We start from the raw sequence: 14128 nt of genomic DNA, 5'->3' as shown, positions 1-14128 counted from the left end.
TATCTACTGGAAGTTTTTCTTTGTGGTTTCCAATGAGGCTTGAATAAATCATCTTACAGTTACAACAATCTATTTTAAGCTGATAACTTCAACTGCATTTTATTTATTTATTACATACATGTATATATTTTTAACATTTATTTATTATTGAGAGACAGAGAATGAGCAGGGGAGGGGCAGAGTGAGGAGGACACACAGAATCCGAAGCAGGCTCCAGGCTCTGAGCTGTCAGCACAGAGCCCGATGCGGGGTTCGAACTCACGAACCGTGAGATCATGACCTGAGCTGAAGTCAGACGCTTAACCAACTGAACCACCCAGGCACCCCATAACTTCAACTGCATTTTAAAACTCTCCAGGGGCACCTGGGTGACTCAGTCGGTTAAGCGGCCGACTTCGGCTTGGGTCATGATCTCGCGGTCCGTGAGTTCGAGCCCCGCATCGGGCTCTGTGATGACAGCTCAGAGCCTGGAGCCTGTTTCGGATTCTGTGTCTCCCTCTCTCTCTGACCCTCCCCCGTTCATGCTCTGTCTCTCTCTGTCTCCAAAATAAATAAAAACGTTAAAAAAAAATTAAAAAAAAAAAAACTCTCCAAACTTACTGCTATTCTCCCTCCATATTTTACGCTATTGATGTTTTATATTGCATATAAATTGTATCTCTTTATATTGCATATCCAATAACAAGTTATTGTAGCTTCAGTTATTTTTAATACATTTTTATGATTTTGTACTAGTGATACTAGATTTGTGCACCACTACAGTATTAGAGCAGTTTGAATTTGACTAAATTTATATTTACAGTAAATTTTATACTTCCATCTGTATTCATGTTGTTACTTATCATACTTTTATTTCAATTTAAGGAGCCCCTTCCAGCATTTATTGTAAGGCATGTCTACTGGAGATGAACTCCCTCAGCTTTTGTTTATCTAGGAATGTCTTGTCTCTATTTCATTTAAAAGAATAGCTTTACCACGTATAGTATTAGTAGTGGGCAGGTTGTTTTTTTTTTTTTTTCTTTTAGTACTTTGGATATATCATCCCATTCGCACCTGGCCTGTAAAGTTTCTGCTAAGAATATCACTGATAGCCATGTGGTGGGAGTTCCCTTGTGTGTGACAAGTCACTTTTCTCTTGTTGCTTTCACAGTTTTTGTCTTTACCTTTTGGCAACTTGAATATAGGGGTCTCAGAGTAATCTTCTTTGAGATAATCTTGCTTTGGAATCCTTTGAGTTTCATTATCTGAATGGTCAAATCCCTTGATGATACAGGAGTCTTCTGTCATTTTTCTTTAAATAAGTTTTCTGCTCCTTTCTCTCTTCCCTTTGTGGGACTCCCATAATGCATATATTTTTCTCTAGTTGAATGTCCCACAGTTCCCATATGCTTCCTTCACTCTTGTTTTTCTTTCTCTTCCTCTCAGTGGCTAATTCTGAACACTCATGTTTAAATTCCCTGACTCTTCTGCATGATCAAGTCTGCTGCTGAAGCTCTCCAAAGAAGTTTTCAGTTGTGTCACTATTCTTAAGCCTCAGACTTATTTGTTTTATATTTATGATTTATATTTCTTCACTAAATTTCTAATGTTGTTCATGCACTGTTTCCTCAAATTCATTTAGTTGTGTAAATGTGTTCACTTTAATCTCAGTGAGCTTAAGATGACTTCGAATTTTTTCGTCAGAAAATTTGTAAATTTCCACTTCTTTGGGGGTCAATTATTGGAGGTTTATTCATTTACTTTGGTGGCATCATGTTTGCCTGAATCTTCATGATCCATGTGGCCCTGCTTTCCATCTGTGCATTTGAAAAACCTAACCCTCTTCCAATCATTATGGATTGTTTTCAGCAGTTAAAGACCTCTTTCTGTCAGGTCCTCAGGCTTCCAGTATGCTTCCAACATCACAGTTGACCAGAATTAGAGCAAGGTCATGTGGCTGCCCCTGAATCCTCAGTGGGTTTTGCAGTTGTCAGGCCTGTTACCAGAGGCCTGGGTTGACATAGATCACGTCTGGTTCCTGATTGGAAAGAACTTCCTCCAGAACCTTGATCAGTATGGCTGGCACAGGACCGAGGTCTGCCTCATGGTCTGTATTTGGGACTGTAAATGCGGGCCTGTTACCAGGGGTGCAGATCAATGTGGTTCCCACGTGGTTCTTCAGAAGGCTCCCCTGTCAGGTCACTGGGAAAGTCCCTGGGTGGAAAGGAACACCTCCTGAGCATGACTGTGAGCAGTTAGAACTGGGTTACAGTTAGACCAAAGTTGGAAGGCCTACCTCCAGGAAAATGGATGGACACAATCCTGGTGAGTCCCTGGGCAGGTAGGATCACTCCTGTACCATGACTGAGAGGGAATGGAGATTTTATAGTGCGGATTCAGGATCTATTGTTGGACTGAGATTGGTGGGGTAACTTTTTGGGGCATGGATGTAACCTCTGGCAGCTCGCTGAGCAGACAGGACAGTTCCCAGCCTGAAGTTGGATCCCAAAGCTACCTCAAAGTCATCTTTGTCCTTGGATGATTACCAAATCATTGTTGGGAGGGGTACAAGCAGGAAATCTCCTTTACCTATATCTTGTTTCTATCACTTCAAACACCTAAAACAGTTACTAAAACTATTCTAATATATTATATATATTCTAATATATATATATACTATATATTCTAATATATTCTAATATTCTAATATATATATTCTAATATAGAGACAGGGGAAATAAAGGCCAAAATCAAAATTTAGGTGTAAAATTGACAATGTAGGAGATGAAAACATACACTGGAATGGATTAATAGATTAGCCATTAAGATATAAAGGTAGATACTGTACAAAATAAAACAAAGAAGGAAAAGAAAATTAGAAAAAAAAAACTGAACAGAGCAAGAATATGCTCTGGGACAACTTCAAGCAGCTTAATTTACATGTAATCAAAGTTCACAAAGGAGAGGAGAAAGAGGAGATGAAAGCTTAGGGGATCTGAGTTAGTAATAAATTGGACTTCATCAAAATTAAAAAGAGTCTCTTCTATAAAGAATCTATTAAAAGAATTAAAACACAAGCTACAGACTGGGAGAAAAAGCTTGTAATTAACATATCTAAAAAAATAGGCTTGCATCAGAAAATATAGAAAAGCTCAAAACTCTATAGAGAAAACAAAAATCCAATTTAAATATTGGGTACAAGATTTAAATAATAATAATAATAGGGTGAAAGATTTAAATACACACTTCAAATTATGTTCCATTCGGCAAGCATAGGAAATATAACCAACATAATTAATGCTTAGGGCAATGCAAATTAACACCACAATAAGATAATATATACTTCTAACACTAAAATTAGGAAGACTGATAATAACAAGCACTGGGTAAGATGTGGAGGAACTGGAACTAATATATTCCACTGATGGGGATAAAACACAGTTCCTGCGAAAACTTGTTTAAGAGTCTCTTAAAATGTTAAACACAATTCTAGCATGTGATACAGCCATTCCACTCCTGGGTATTTACCAAGAAAAATAAAAACAAATGTTTATATAAATACTTATATGCAAATGTGCACAGCAGATTTACTTATAATATCCCAAACTACAAGCAACCCAAATACTGATCAATAATTAAATAGATAATCTGTGCTGCATCCATATAATACTATTCAACAATAGAAATAAATGAATTACAGATACATTGTGTAATATAAAAGAATCTTCTGAATGCAGTAAGCAGAAAAAGTACATACTGTATAATTTATATAAAATTTTGGGAAATATAAATTAACGTGTACTGAGAGAAACCAATTCAGTGGTTGTCAAGGAATGGGAGTGAGGACCCAAAGGAGGTATTACAAAGAGACATAAGGAAACGTTTAGGGGTGAAGCATATTTATCTATTATCTTGATCGTGGTGATGGTTTAAAATTTCAATATTTTTAGTTTGTTATATGTCAGTTTTACTTCAATAAAGATCATAATAAAAATCAGTTAGAAGTTTGGCATGAAGTTTTACATGTAATGACCAGCTGAGCCTTTACAGACCATGCCACACATAATAGCAGTGGTCAGTTACTTCAACTGACATCAATAAGCCGAACAGTTCCTATACCTACATGCACAATCTAGTTCTATCCTATGTATTTCACTTTAAACGAGCAATCGTGAATTGAAAGCACACAAACTAAACAGCGGAAAGCTAAAAGAACTTTTAAAAAGGGGGGGGGGTAGTTTAATAGACCTCTTGGACAACATTAAGCAAACAAACATTCACATTATAGGGGTCCCAGGAGAGGAAGAAAAAAGTGTGGAAAACTGATTTGAAAAAATAATAACTAAAAGCTTTGCTAACCAAGGGATGGAAATAGACATCCAAGCCCAAAAACCAAAATTCCAAATGAGATGATCTGAAGGAGGTCTGCACCACCACATATATTCATTAAAATGTCAAATGTTAAAGAAAAGAGAATCCCTTGTTGACCTAGGAAAGTAGATAGAGTAGAAAGGCTCCAGGCTCACTTCGTCCCATGGATACACCTAGATAACACTTATATCAGAGTAAATGAACCAGAAAATGACCCGAAGACTGGCAGAACAGATTTTCCACAACTAAATGTAGAGAAGAGGTCACACTGAGAAGGTAGAAAGAGTGGAAATGTGGCCAGGAGCCCAACTGACTGGTGGCATTGTCTGCAAAAGGAAAGACACCAGGACACAGAAAGGGAGATGATCAGACCCCACACCAGGCACCCCAGGCACAGGGGACCCATCTGGGAAGACAAATCCCCATAACATTTGGTTTTAGAACCCAGAGAGGACTAATTTTGTGAGTTCTTACAGTAAATAGGGCTTAACACCTTGAATTTTAAAGATCAGCAAATCCAGCTCCAGGAGAGCCACCCAAAGTGCAAGAGGAAACCGAGTCCCTGCCATTAAAAAGACAGCACAAGAAACAGCCCCCACTGAGATACAGCATAAAAGCAAAAGTTTGAAAAAAGCCTGGGGTATACAGGAGGGAGATTTATTTACTAATCTCAGAGCATGTGCTAAAGGGCAGGGATCTTTAGAAGACTACTCGAAGAATAAAAGAGCTCATGGGCAAGATTTCCTTGGCCCAGCACCCAGCCTAGATATATGGACACCTGCAGTATTCAGTGCAGTGCAAACACTCTCCACCTAGCTTCCTAAGAGTGTACCCAACCTCTGTGACCGTCTGTAGGCTCACCCCCTAACCATGGCCTGGCCTCAGCATGGGTTTTCCCACTGGGCTACAGGTCCCCTTCAATGCCTGGCACCGTGCACCCTACCTCCATGTTGTCTTATGGACATGCGCCCTTCAAAATGCCCTTTGCAGAAGACCATCCAAAGTGGGGCCACAAGCATGGCAGGGTGCAATCAGACCTGACAGGAGCTAGCACCACTCCAAAGTGACTCATGCCCCAGGAAAAGGGGAAGGTAACCACACATACATGACCGTGACCAACCGCGGTGGGCTGTGGGTAGACATCTGATCTGATTACAGGCCTCACCCACCAATGAAAGTTTCTGAAAAGACACAGGAAGAGTGCCCTGCAGTTGGGTGCTAATGCAGCTCTGGCAAACACTGGGTCTGGTTCAACTCAAGCCCTAGGTGGCCCCAGACTGGCTCAATAAAAACAAAAGGAACAAACTCTGCCCAAAACAGGCAGAATTTCCCTAACACATCGAAACAGACACAGATTTAGAAAAATATGGAGACAGAGGAATATGTCCCAAATGAAAAACACAACAAAATCACAGCAAGAGAGCTAAATGAAACGAAGATAAGTAATATGCCCAAGAGAGGATTTAAAGTAATAGTCATAAAGATACTCACTGGACTTGGGAAAGGAGTGGAGGACCTCAGTGAGACTTTCAACAAAGACAGAAAAATATTAAAAATGGACCCAATCAGAGATAAAGAACTCAATAACTGAAATTAAAAATACACAAAAGGGAATAAATAGTAGATTAGAGGAAGTAGCAACCTAGAGGACAGAGTAACGGAAAGCAATCAAGTCAAACAGGTGAGAAAAGAAAGAATAAGAAGAAATGAGAATTAGATTAAGAGAACTCAAGTGACACCATCAAGCATGATAACATTCATATTATAGGAGTCCCAGAAAAATAAGAGAGAGAAAAGGGGGCAGAAAATGTATTTGAAGAAATAATAGCTGAAACTTCCTTATCTAGGAAAGGAAACAGACATTCAGACCCAGGAGGCACAGAAAGCCCCTGACGAAATCAACCCAAGGAGGTTCATACCAAGACACATAAGAATCAAAATGATAAAAATAGTAATAGAAAATTTAAAAAATACCAAGAGGGAAAAAACTACATACAAGGGAAATAAGACTATCAGCTGATTTTTTCAGCAAGAATTTTGCAGGACAGAAGGGAGTGGCATGATATATTCAAAGTGCCGGGGAAAAAAAACAAAACCTTCAACCAATAATACTCTATCCAGCAGCCTATCATGACAAATATCAGGAGAGATAAAGAGTTCTGCAGACAACCAAAAATAAAAGAATTTCATCACCAATGAACCAGCATTAGAAAAAAGGTGAAAGGACTCCTTGAGTGGAAAGGAAAGACCATAAGCAGGATTAAGAAAAGTAGGAAGCACAAAAGCAGAAAAATTAAATATAATTATAGAAAATCAGTCAAGTGATTCACAATAAAAGGATGTAAACTATGGCAGCATATACTTAACATGTGGTAGAGAAAGGAGTAAAAATTTAGTGATTTTAGGATGGGCCAAACTTAGTGACCATCACTTAATACAGACTCCTAATAAGATTCTATAGATAAATGTAATGATAACCACAAATCAAAAAACAGTAATAGATATGGAAATAATAAAGAGAAGAAATCCAAGTACATTACTAAAGAAAGCTAGCAAACCCTGAGAAAAGAGCAAGAGAAGAAAGTAATGGAGAATACAAAAACAATGATAAAATAAGTTTAAAAATGCAAATGATTATGTACCTGTCATTAATTACTTGAAATGCAGGTGGACTAAATGTTCCAATCAAAAGACATAGGGTGATGGAATAGGTAACAAGGAAAACCAATGTATATTCTGCCTATAGGAGACTCATTCCAGTCCCAAAGAAATACACTGATTGAAAGTGAGGAAATGGAAGCATTTATCATGCAATGGAATTGAAAAGAAAACTGGGGAAGCAATGCTGATGTCAGATGAAATAGACTTTAAAACAGGAGATAAAGGACACTATATCATAATAAAGGAGACAATGGAATAAGAAGACAGAACAATTATAAATATTTATGCACCCAACATATAAACAAATTCAAAAAGACAGTCATACCATGCATCTTTTCTGACCACAATGCTATGAAACTAGAAATCAACAGCAAGAAAAAATCTGGAGATTACACAAATACATGGAAGGTAAATAGCATGCTGTTAACAATTTCTTGGCCCACCAAAAAAATCAAAGAAAAAAAGAAATGTTTAAATACATTGAGACAAAAGTGAAAATACAACAGTCCAAAATCTTTGTGTTACAGCAAAAGTGGTCCTAACAGGGAAGTTTATAGCAATACAGGTCTACCTCAACAAGCAAGAAAAATTTCAAATAAATAACCTAACCCTACACTTAAAAAAACTAGAAAAAGAATAAACAAATCCAAAACCAGGAGAATGAAGGAAATAGCAAAGAGCAGAAATCAATGAAATGAAAGAACAACCAAAAAAAGTGAACAGATCAATGAAATTAGGAGTTGATTCTTTGAAAAGGTCAACAAAATTAATAAACATTCATCCAGAGTGACCCCCCCCCCCAAAAAAAGAGTGAGGACTCAAATTAGAAATGAAAGAGGAGAAATAATGGCTGGCATCATAGAAATACAAGGGATTATAAAAGAATATTATAAAAATTTTTATGCCAACAAAATGGACAACCTAGAAACACGGATAAATTTCTAAAAACATATGACCTCCCAAAACCGATTTAAGAAGAAAAATGTAAATTTGAACAGACCAATTACCAGCAATAAAATTGAATCAATAATCATACAACTCCCAAAAAACAAAAGTCTAGGACCACATGGTTTCACAGGTGAAGTCTACCAAGCAGTTAATATACTTCTCAAATTATTCCAAAAAATAAAAGAGGAAGGAAAGGTCGCAAATTCATTCCATGAAGCCAAACCGGATAAAGACACAACAACAACAACAACAAAGAACTACAGGTCAGTATCTCTGATGAATATACATGAAATTAGCAAACTGAATTCAACAATACATTAAACAAATAGTTCTCCACAATTAAGTGGATTTTATTCCGGGGATGTGAGTGTGGTTCATTATTCTCACATCAATCAATATAAATAATTTGCCATGATCGAGTGGGATTTATTCTTGGGATGCAAGAGTGGTTCTACATTCACAAATCAATCAGTGTCATAAATCATATCAATAAGAGAAAGGATAAAACTATATGATCATTTCAATAGATGCCAAAAAAGCACACAAAATCCATTCATGATGGAAATCCTCAACAAAGTAGGTTTCAAGGGAACATACTTCAACATAATAAGGGACAGATATGAAAAACCCACATTTAACGTCATTTTAATGGGGAAAGACAGAGCTTTTCCTCTAGGATAAGGTGCAAGACAAGGATGCACTCTCTGTTTTATTCAAAATAGTACCAGAGTCCTACCTACAGCAATCAGACAAGAAAAAGAAATGAGGGGGACCCATATTGGTAAAGACAAAGTAAAATCTTCCCTATTTGCAGATTATATGAAAATACTGAAAACACTACCAAAAAACTACTAGAAGCAATAAATGAATTCAGTAAATCTGCAGAATACAAAATCGATATCCAGAAATTGGAGGTGTTTCTATACATTCTAAATGAAGTAGCAGAAAGAGAAATTTAAGAAATAACACTATTTAAAATTGTATCAAAAACAATAAATACCTAAGAGGTGAAAGGTCTGTACTCTGAAAACTATAAAACCCTGATAAAAGGAACTGAAGATGACCCACACAAAAAACAAAGATATTTCATGTTCATGGACTTGAGAAATTATATTGTTAAAATGTCACCTCACAGATTTAATGCAACACCTATGAAAATGCAACAGCATTTTTCACAGAACTAGAATAAAAAATACTGAACTAGAATAGATAATACTGAAATTTGTATGGAACCACAAAAGACTCAGAATAGCCAAAGCAATCTTGAGAAAGAACAAAGCTAGAGGTATCACAATCCCAGATTTCAAAATATATGAGCTGTAGTAATCAAAACAGTATGGTACTGGTAGAGTAATAAACATATAGATCGATGAAAAACAAGAGAGAGCTCAGAAATAAACACATGAATTTACGGTCAATTAATCTATGAATAAGGAAGCAAGAATAAACAATGGGGAAAACATGTCTCTTCAAAAACGGCGCTGGGAAAACTGGACAGCTACATGAAAAAGAATGAAACTTGACCACTTTCTCACACCACACACAAACTCAAAATGGATTAAAGACTTAAATGTGAGACCTAAACCATAAAAATCCTAGAAGAGAACACAAGTAATTTCTCTGACCTCAGCTGTAACAATATTTTTTAAAATACATCTCCTGAGGCAAGGAAACAAAATAAAAAACAAACTATTGGGACTACATCAAAATAAAAAGCTTTTACACAGCAAAGTTTACCATCAATAAAACAAAAAGAAACCTACTGAATGGGAGAAGATATTTACAAATGCTATATGCAATAAGGGGTTAATATCCAAAATATATAAAGAAATTATACAACTCAATACCAAAAAAAGACAAATCAATTAAAAAATGGGCAGATGACATATACAGACATTTCTCCAAAGACATTCAGATGGCCAACAGACACACAAAAAGATGCTCAACATGACTAATCATCATGTAAATGCAAATTAAAATCACGAGATATTACTATATAGCTGTCAGAATGGCTAAAACTGAAACACAAAAAATAAAAAGGTTTAGTGAGAATGTGGAGAAAAAGGAATCCTCATGCACTGATGGTGGGAATTCAGACTGGAGCAGCCACTGTGGAAAATAGTATGAAGGTTGCTCAAAAATTAAAAATAGAAATATCATATCCAATAATTCCATTAGTATTTACCCAAAAAACACACTAACACTAATTTCAAAAGATAGTCAAGATATGGAAGCAAACTACATGTCCACCAATAGACAAATGGATAAGAAGTGGGATACAGACACACACACACAGACACACACATATACACACAATGAAATATTATATAGCCATAGAAAGAATGAGATGTGCCATTTGAGACAACATGGATTAATCTAGGGGGAATTATCTTAAGTGAAATACATAAGACAAAAACTATATAATTCCACTAAGTGGAATTTTTAAAAAAAAATTAATAAATAAACAAAAAGCAGAATCAGACCTATAAATACAGACTACTAACTGGTGATTGCCAGAGGGGAGGGTACGGGGCAAAATGGTTGAAGGTGAGTGGGAGATACAGGCTTCTAGTTATTGAACATGTTAATTATATTGTAACAGCAATAAATGAGGACAGGTAGTAGCTACACTTGTGGTGAACATAGTATATAGTCTTGTTGAATCACTATGTTGTATACCTGGAATTAATGTAATATTGGATGTCAACATACGTCCTTGAAGTTTTCTTTTAAACAAACATTAAATGAGTACCTGTTGTCTGCTGGACTGATAGTAGGTAATTTCACCTACAATATCGGAGTTAAATAAAATCTTGCTTATTCCTGCTGTTGCAACAACTATGTATACTCATTATTCAATCAAGAAAAATATCTAGCTGTTTAAATTAGACCCAATGTTTACTATCTTGGATAATTAATCTACAAAGCATGCACAATATGATTTCACCTTTTCATGCCCGAATGTCATTGAAAAAAATAAAAAGCCGAGAAGAACGATTGCATAAAATCAAACAGAGCACTCCATGTATAATCCAAAATGAGTCTCAAACTTCAATCTCTGTGTTTTAGATTCACAACCAAAGCATTTCTTGGAAAGTTCCATATTCATCTGAATGTGAAGCAGCCCCCTTGCCAAGGTTATTTTCTCCTGGCAACCGATTCTTGAGTAAATATCAGAAGGAGAGTTTATCTACTGAATGCCAGTTTGACCCAAATTACAATTCATCTGATTAAATATTAATTTGCAGTGGATGAGCCATTATTAAATGAAAGTCAAAGAACCTTCCTTCAGTTTCATTTCATATCATTACAGACATCTTACCATTATGGCTAACAGGAAGATAACACTGTACATATGGCAGATTAGTTCCCATGACTACAGCCTATGTCTGTCTGGACAAATCACCACTCTCAATGCATTCTCTAGCGAGCCAAGTACAATACATATCTACCATGGCTCTGAACGGGTGGCTTGGAGCTAAGTTCTTGGCTATAAAACTGTTAACTCAAGACATTTAAATAGAGACAGTGCTCAGGGCACGTGGGTGGCTCAGTCATTTAAGCATCTGACTTTGGCTCAGGTCATGATCTCACGCTTCACGGGTTCGAGCCCTGCGTTGGGCTCTGTACTGACAGCTCAGAGCCTGGAGCCTGCTTCGGATTCTGTGTCTCCCTCTCTCTCTGTTCCTCCCCCGCTCACAGTCTGTCTCTCTTTGTCTCTCAAAAATAAATTAACACTAAAAAACAAAAAATAGAGACAGTGCTTTAAATTAGGGTACCAAAGAAATTTAGTACATGTAAAAAGGAAAAAACAATTTTGCCTGGATAGGTAAGAAGTTTCTCCTTGTATATTATACATAGATCTGTTAGAGCAAAGGGAAAAAAAGAATATTCAACCCTCCTCCATGTGACAGGCTGTATGATATATTACAAAGGGAATGAACGTGAATTAATTGGAAATGTGGGTCCCAGCCCAAGTCCCCATTCTGCTGCTCAATATCTATTTGGCTAGATATAAATAACCTCTTTGAGTTTTTTTTCTTTGTATCTGTAAAACTGACAAAAAGGATCTCTGACTTACCCACTTCAGGGAATTGCTGAGGGAATCAAAGGGATAGATAATAGATGCTAAATTCCTTCGCAAAATGGAAAAAGCCACATAAGCATTTAAACTTGCCATTCCAAGTTTTCCTTTTAGGTAGGAGAAGGTAGGTGAGAATCTGAATAAAGAATATTCCACCGGGTGTAAGGAGACCTAGACTAGCTGTGTGTTTTATGCCCCAGAGTAGCTGTGTGTTTTTCCAACAAAGCATGCACTCTTCTTGAATTTTTGTTGCTTACCTATAAAATGTGGGAAAAGTCAAATGAAGTATTCAAAATAACAGATTGAAGAATCTGAACTTTTGGCACAATACCAGAATTTGTGCAAAACTCCTTTTCCTTCCAGATTTTTTTTTTCAGTAGAAAAATTACTTAAAGTCAGAGGGACCTTCAGCTGCTTCCAGTGACATGTGTCCACCTTTAGAAATGTTAATCACCCATTATTAGGGGTATTCAGGGAGGAAAGCAACTTAACAAGCTCTGGTACCCCCTTAATTGAATGATAAATGTGTACTGAAGTAACTTTGATCAAATTCCACTTGCTTTTCATTCAAGAACACAGCAATCCTTCATATTCCCTAGACATCCTGATGCATTTTAAATACATATTACAAAATCCATTATCCATACCTGAAAAGGCCGCCTGCTGGAAATGTTGAGGTGTGTCCTTGTCCATCTGTTGCCTTGGTTCCCAAATATCTGCCACAGCAGCTGTCCTCTTGTGTTACTCCAGACCCGCTGGTAGATGGCCAGCCTGTAAATGTGCTTCCCGAACATGTGGTAATAGAAGCGGAAGGTGCAGCCGTCTGCATCAGTGGCATTAAGGACAGGACTGAGCAGAGCGGCTCTGTTTTGGAAAACCTGAGGCTCCGAAGATTCTATGTAGAGATAGTGCCCTTTAGCTGTGCCCCAAGTATTATCCTTCATTGGCCCTGTATTAAGTGTTGGGGTTGGACCGTGCTTCCTGGTCCAATCAAAGTCATCTTCTGTATCTTGTTCCCAGTTACAAATTCCATTTTCAAAGTTACACTGTAGCTCAGGTACTGAAATCGGCATTAAACGAGAGCAAAAGAAAATTAAGGACAAAAATAACTATGATTAAAAATACCAGTTGATATTTTGCTCCTGCCAAGGTTAACCATTTTAACTTTTTTCTCAAATGCAACATTAAAGTTTTTAAAAAGTGAATAAATCCTAGACTTAAATCAAGTAATCATATTTTATAGACTGAAGGGGGCATCACTTCAGCCATTATTTTCCAAATGCCTTTTATGCCCATCCCTCCATCATTTCTAGCACTATAACTCTATGCAAATGGTCACGACACCATGGCTGACCCAACACAACAAATTTCTGGTTCAGCTGATTTCAATCTTAGCCGAATGTTTCAATCCCCAGTGAACATGAAAAATCAAAACAAAACAAAACACACTAAAGCGGAGAATTCGTCTCCGGAGACGTTGATTTAATTGGTACAAACAGTGCATCTGGACTTCAGGATACTTCATCATCTCCCTTGGTGATTCTCACACACGGAACTGAGAACGGTCATATTTTCATAGGTCTCGACCTTTCAGAATCACCTGAGGTGCATGGTGTAATTGCTTAGTCCACGGCGAAGTCCTGTACAAATTACTCGCTTGTCAGACATGGGGTGAAGCCCAGGAATCCATATTTTAATAAGCACCCAAGATGATCCTGATGCCAGTGTTTTCCAGACCCCATGCTGAAAAACTCTTCTTTCTGGCACCATCTTGCCACAGTAACACGCCAATGCCAGAATGACCATTCTTCCACGGCAGTTTATCATTTTCCTTCTGTGTTCAAAATCCCTCCATAGATACTCATTTCGACTTAAGCCTAAATTCCTCTATCTTTCAAGCTTCACCTTTCCCAAGTGAACTTCCTGTTCATACCCTTCCCCTTGGCATAGGCCATCTTCTACATGTGCCTTAAACACCTCGCCCCTCTCTCCTTCCTCTATTCATGCCTCCTGCTGTGCTGTGTGCCCAGTGGACTCTTGGCTGTGTCTCCTGGGAGGCATTTTTTTTCTTCTCACTGGATTGTA

General features: G+C 37.3%; 1 protein-coding gene across 1 annotated transcript in view; it reads right to left on the bottom strand.

Annotated features, from left to right (window-relative positions):
• The window catches only part of MALRD1 (MAM and LDL receptor class A domain containing 1), a 774784-nt gene that overhangs the window by 590098 nt on the left and 170558 nt on the right, over positions 1-14128 (bottom strand). Inside the window, exon 18 of the mRNA XM_042948257.1 lies at positions 12691-13103. Within this exon, the coding sequence (XP_042804191.1) occupies positions 12691-13103 (413 nt within the window). The remainder of the gene's footprint in view (positions 1-12690; positions 13104-14128) is intronic.

This window comes from Panthera leo, chromosome B4 (genome assembly GCF_018350215.1).
Source record: "Panthera leo isolate Ple1 chromosome B4, P.leo_Ple1_pat1.1, whole genome shotgun sequence".
Taxonomy (NCBI): domain Eukaryota; kingdom Metazoa; phylum Chordata; class Mammalia; order Carnivora; family Felidae; genus Panthera; species Panthera leo.
The sequence above is the reverse complement of the archived record's forward strand: the minus strand, read 5'-3'. Positions and strand labels throughout refer to the sequence as shown.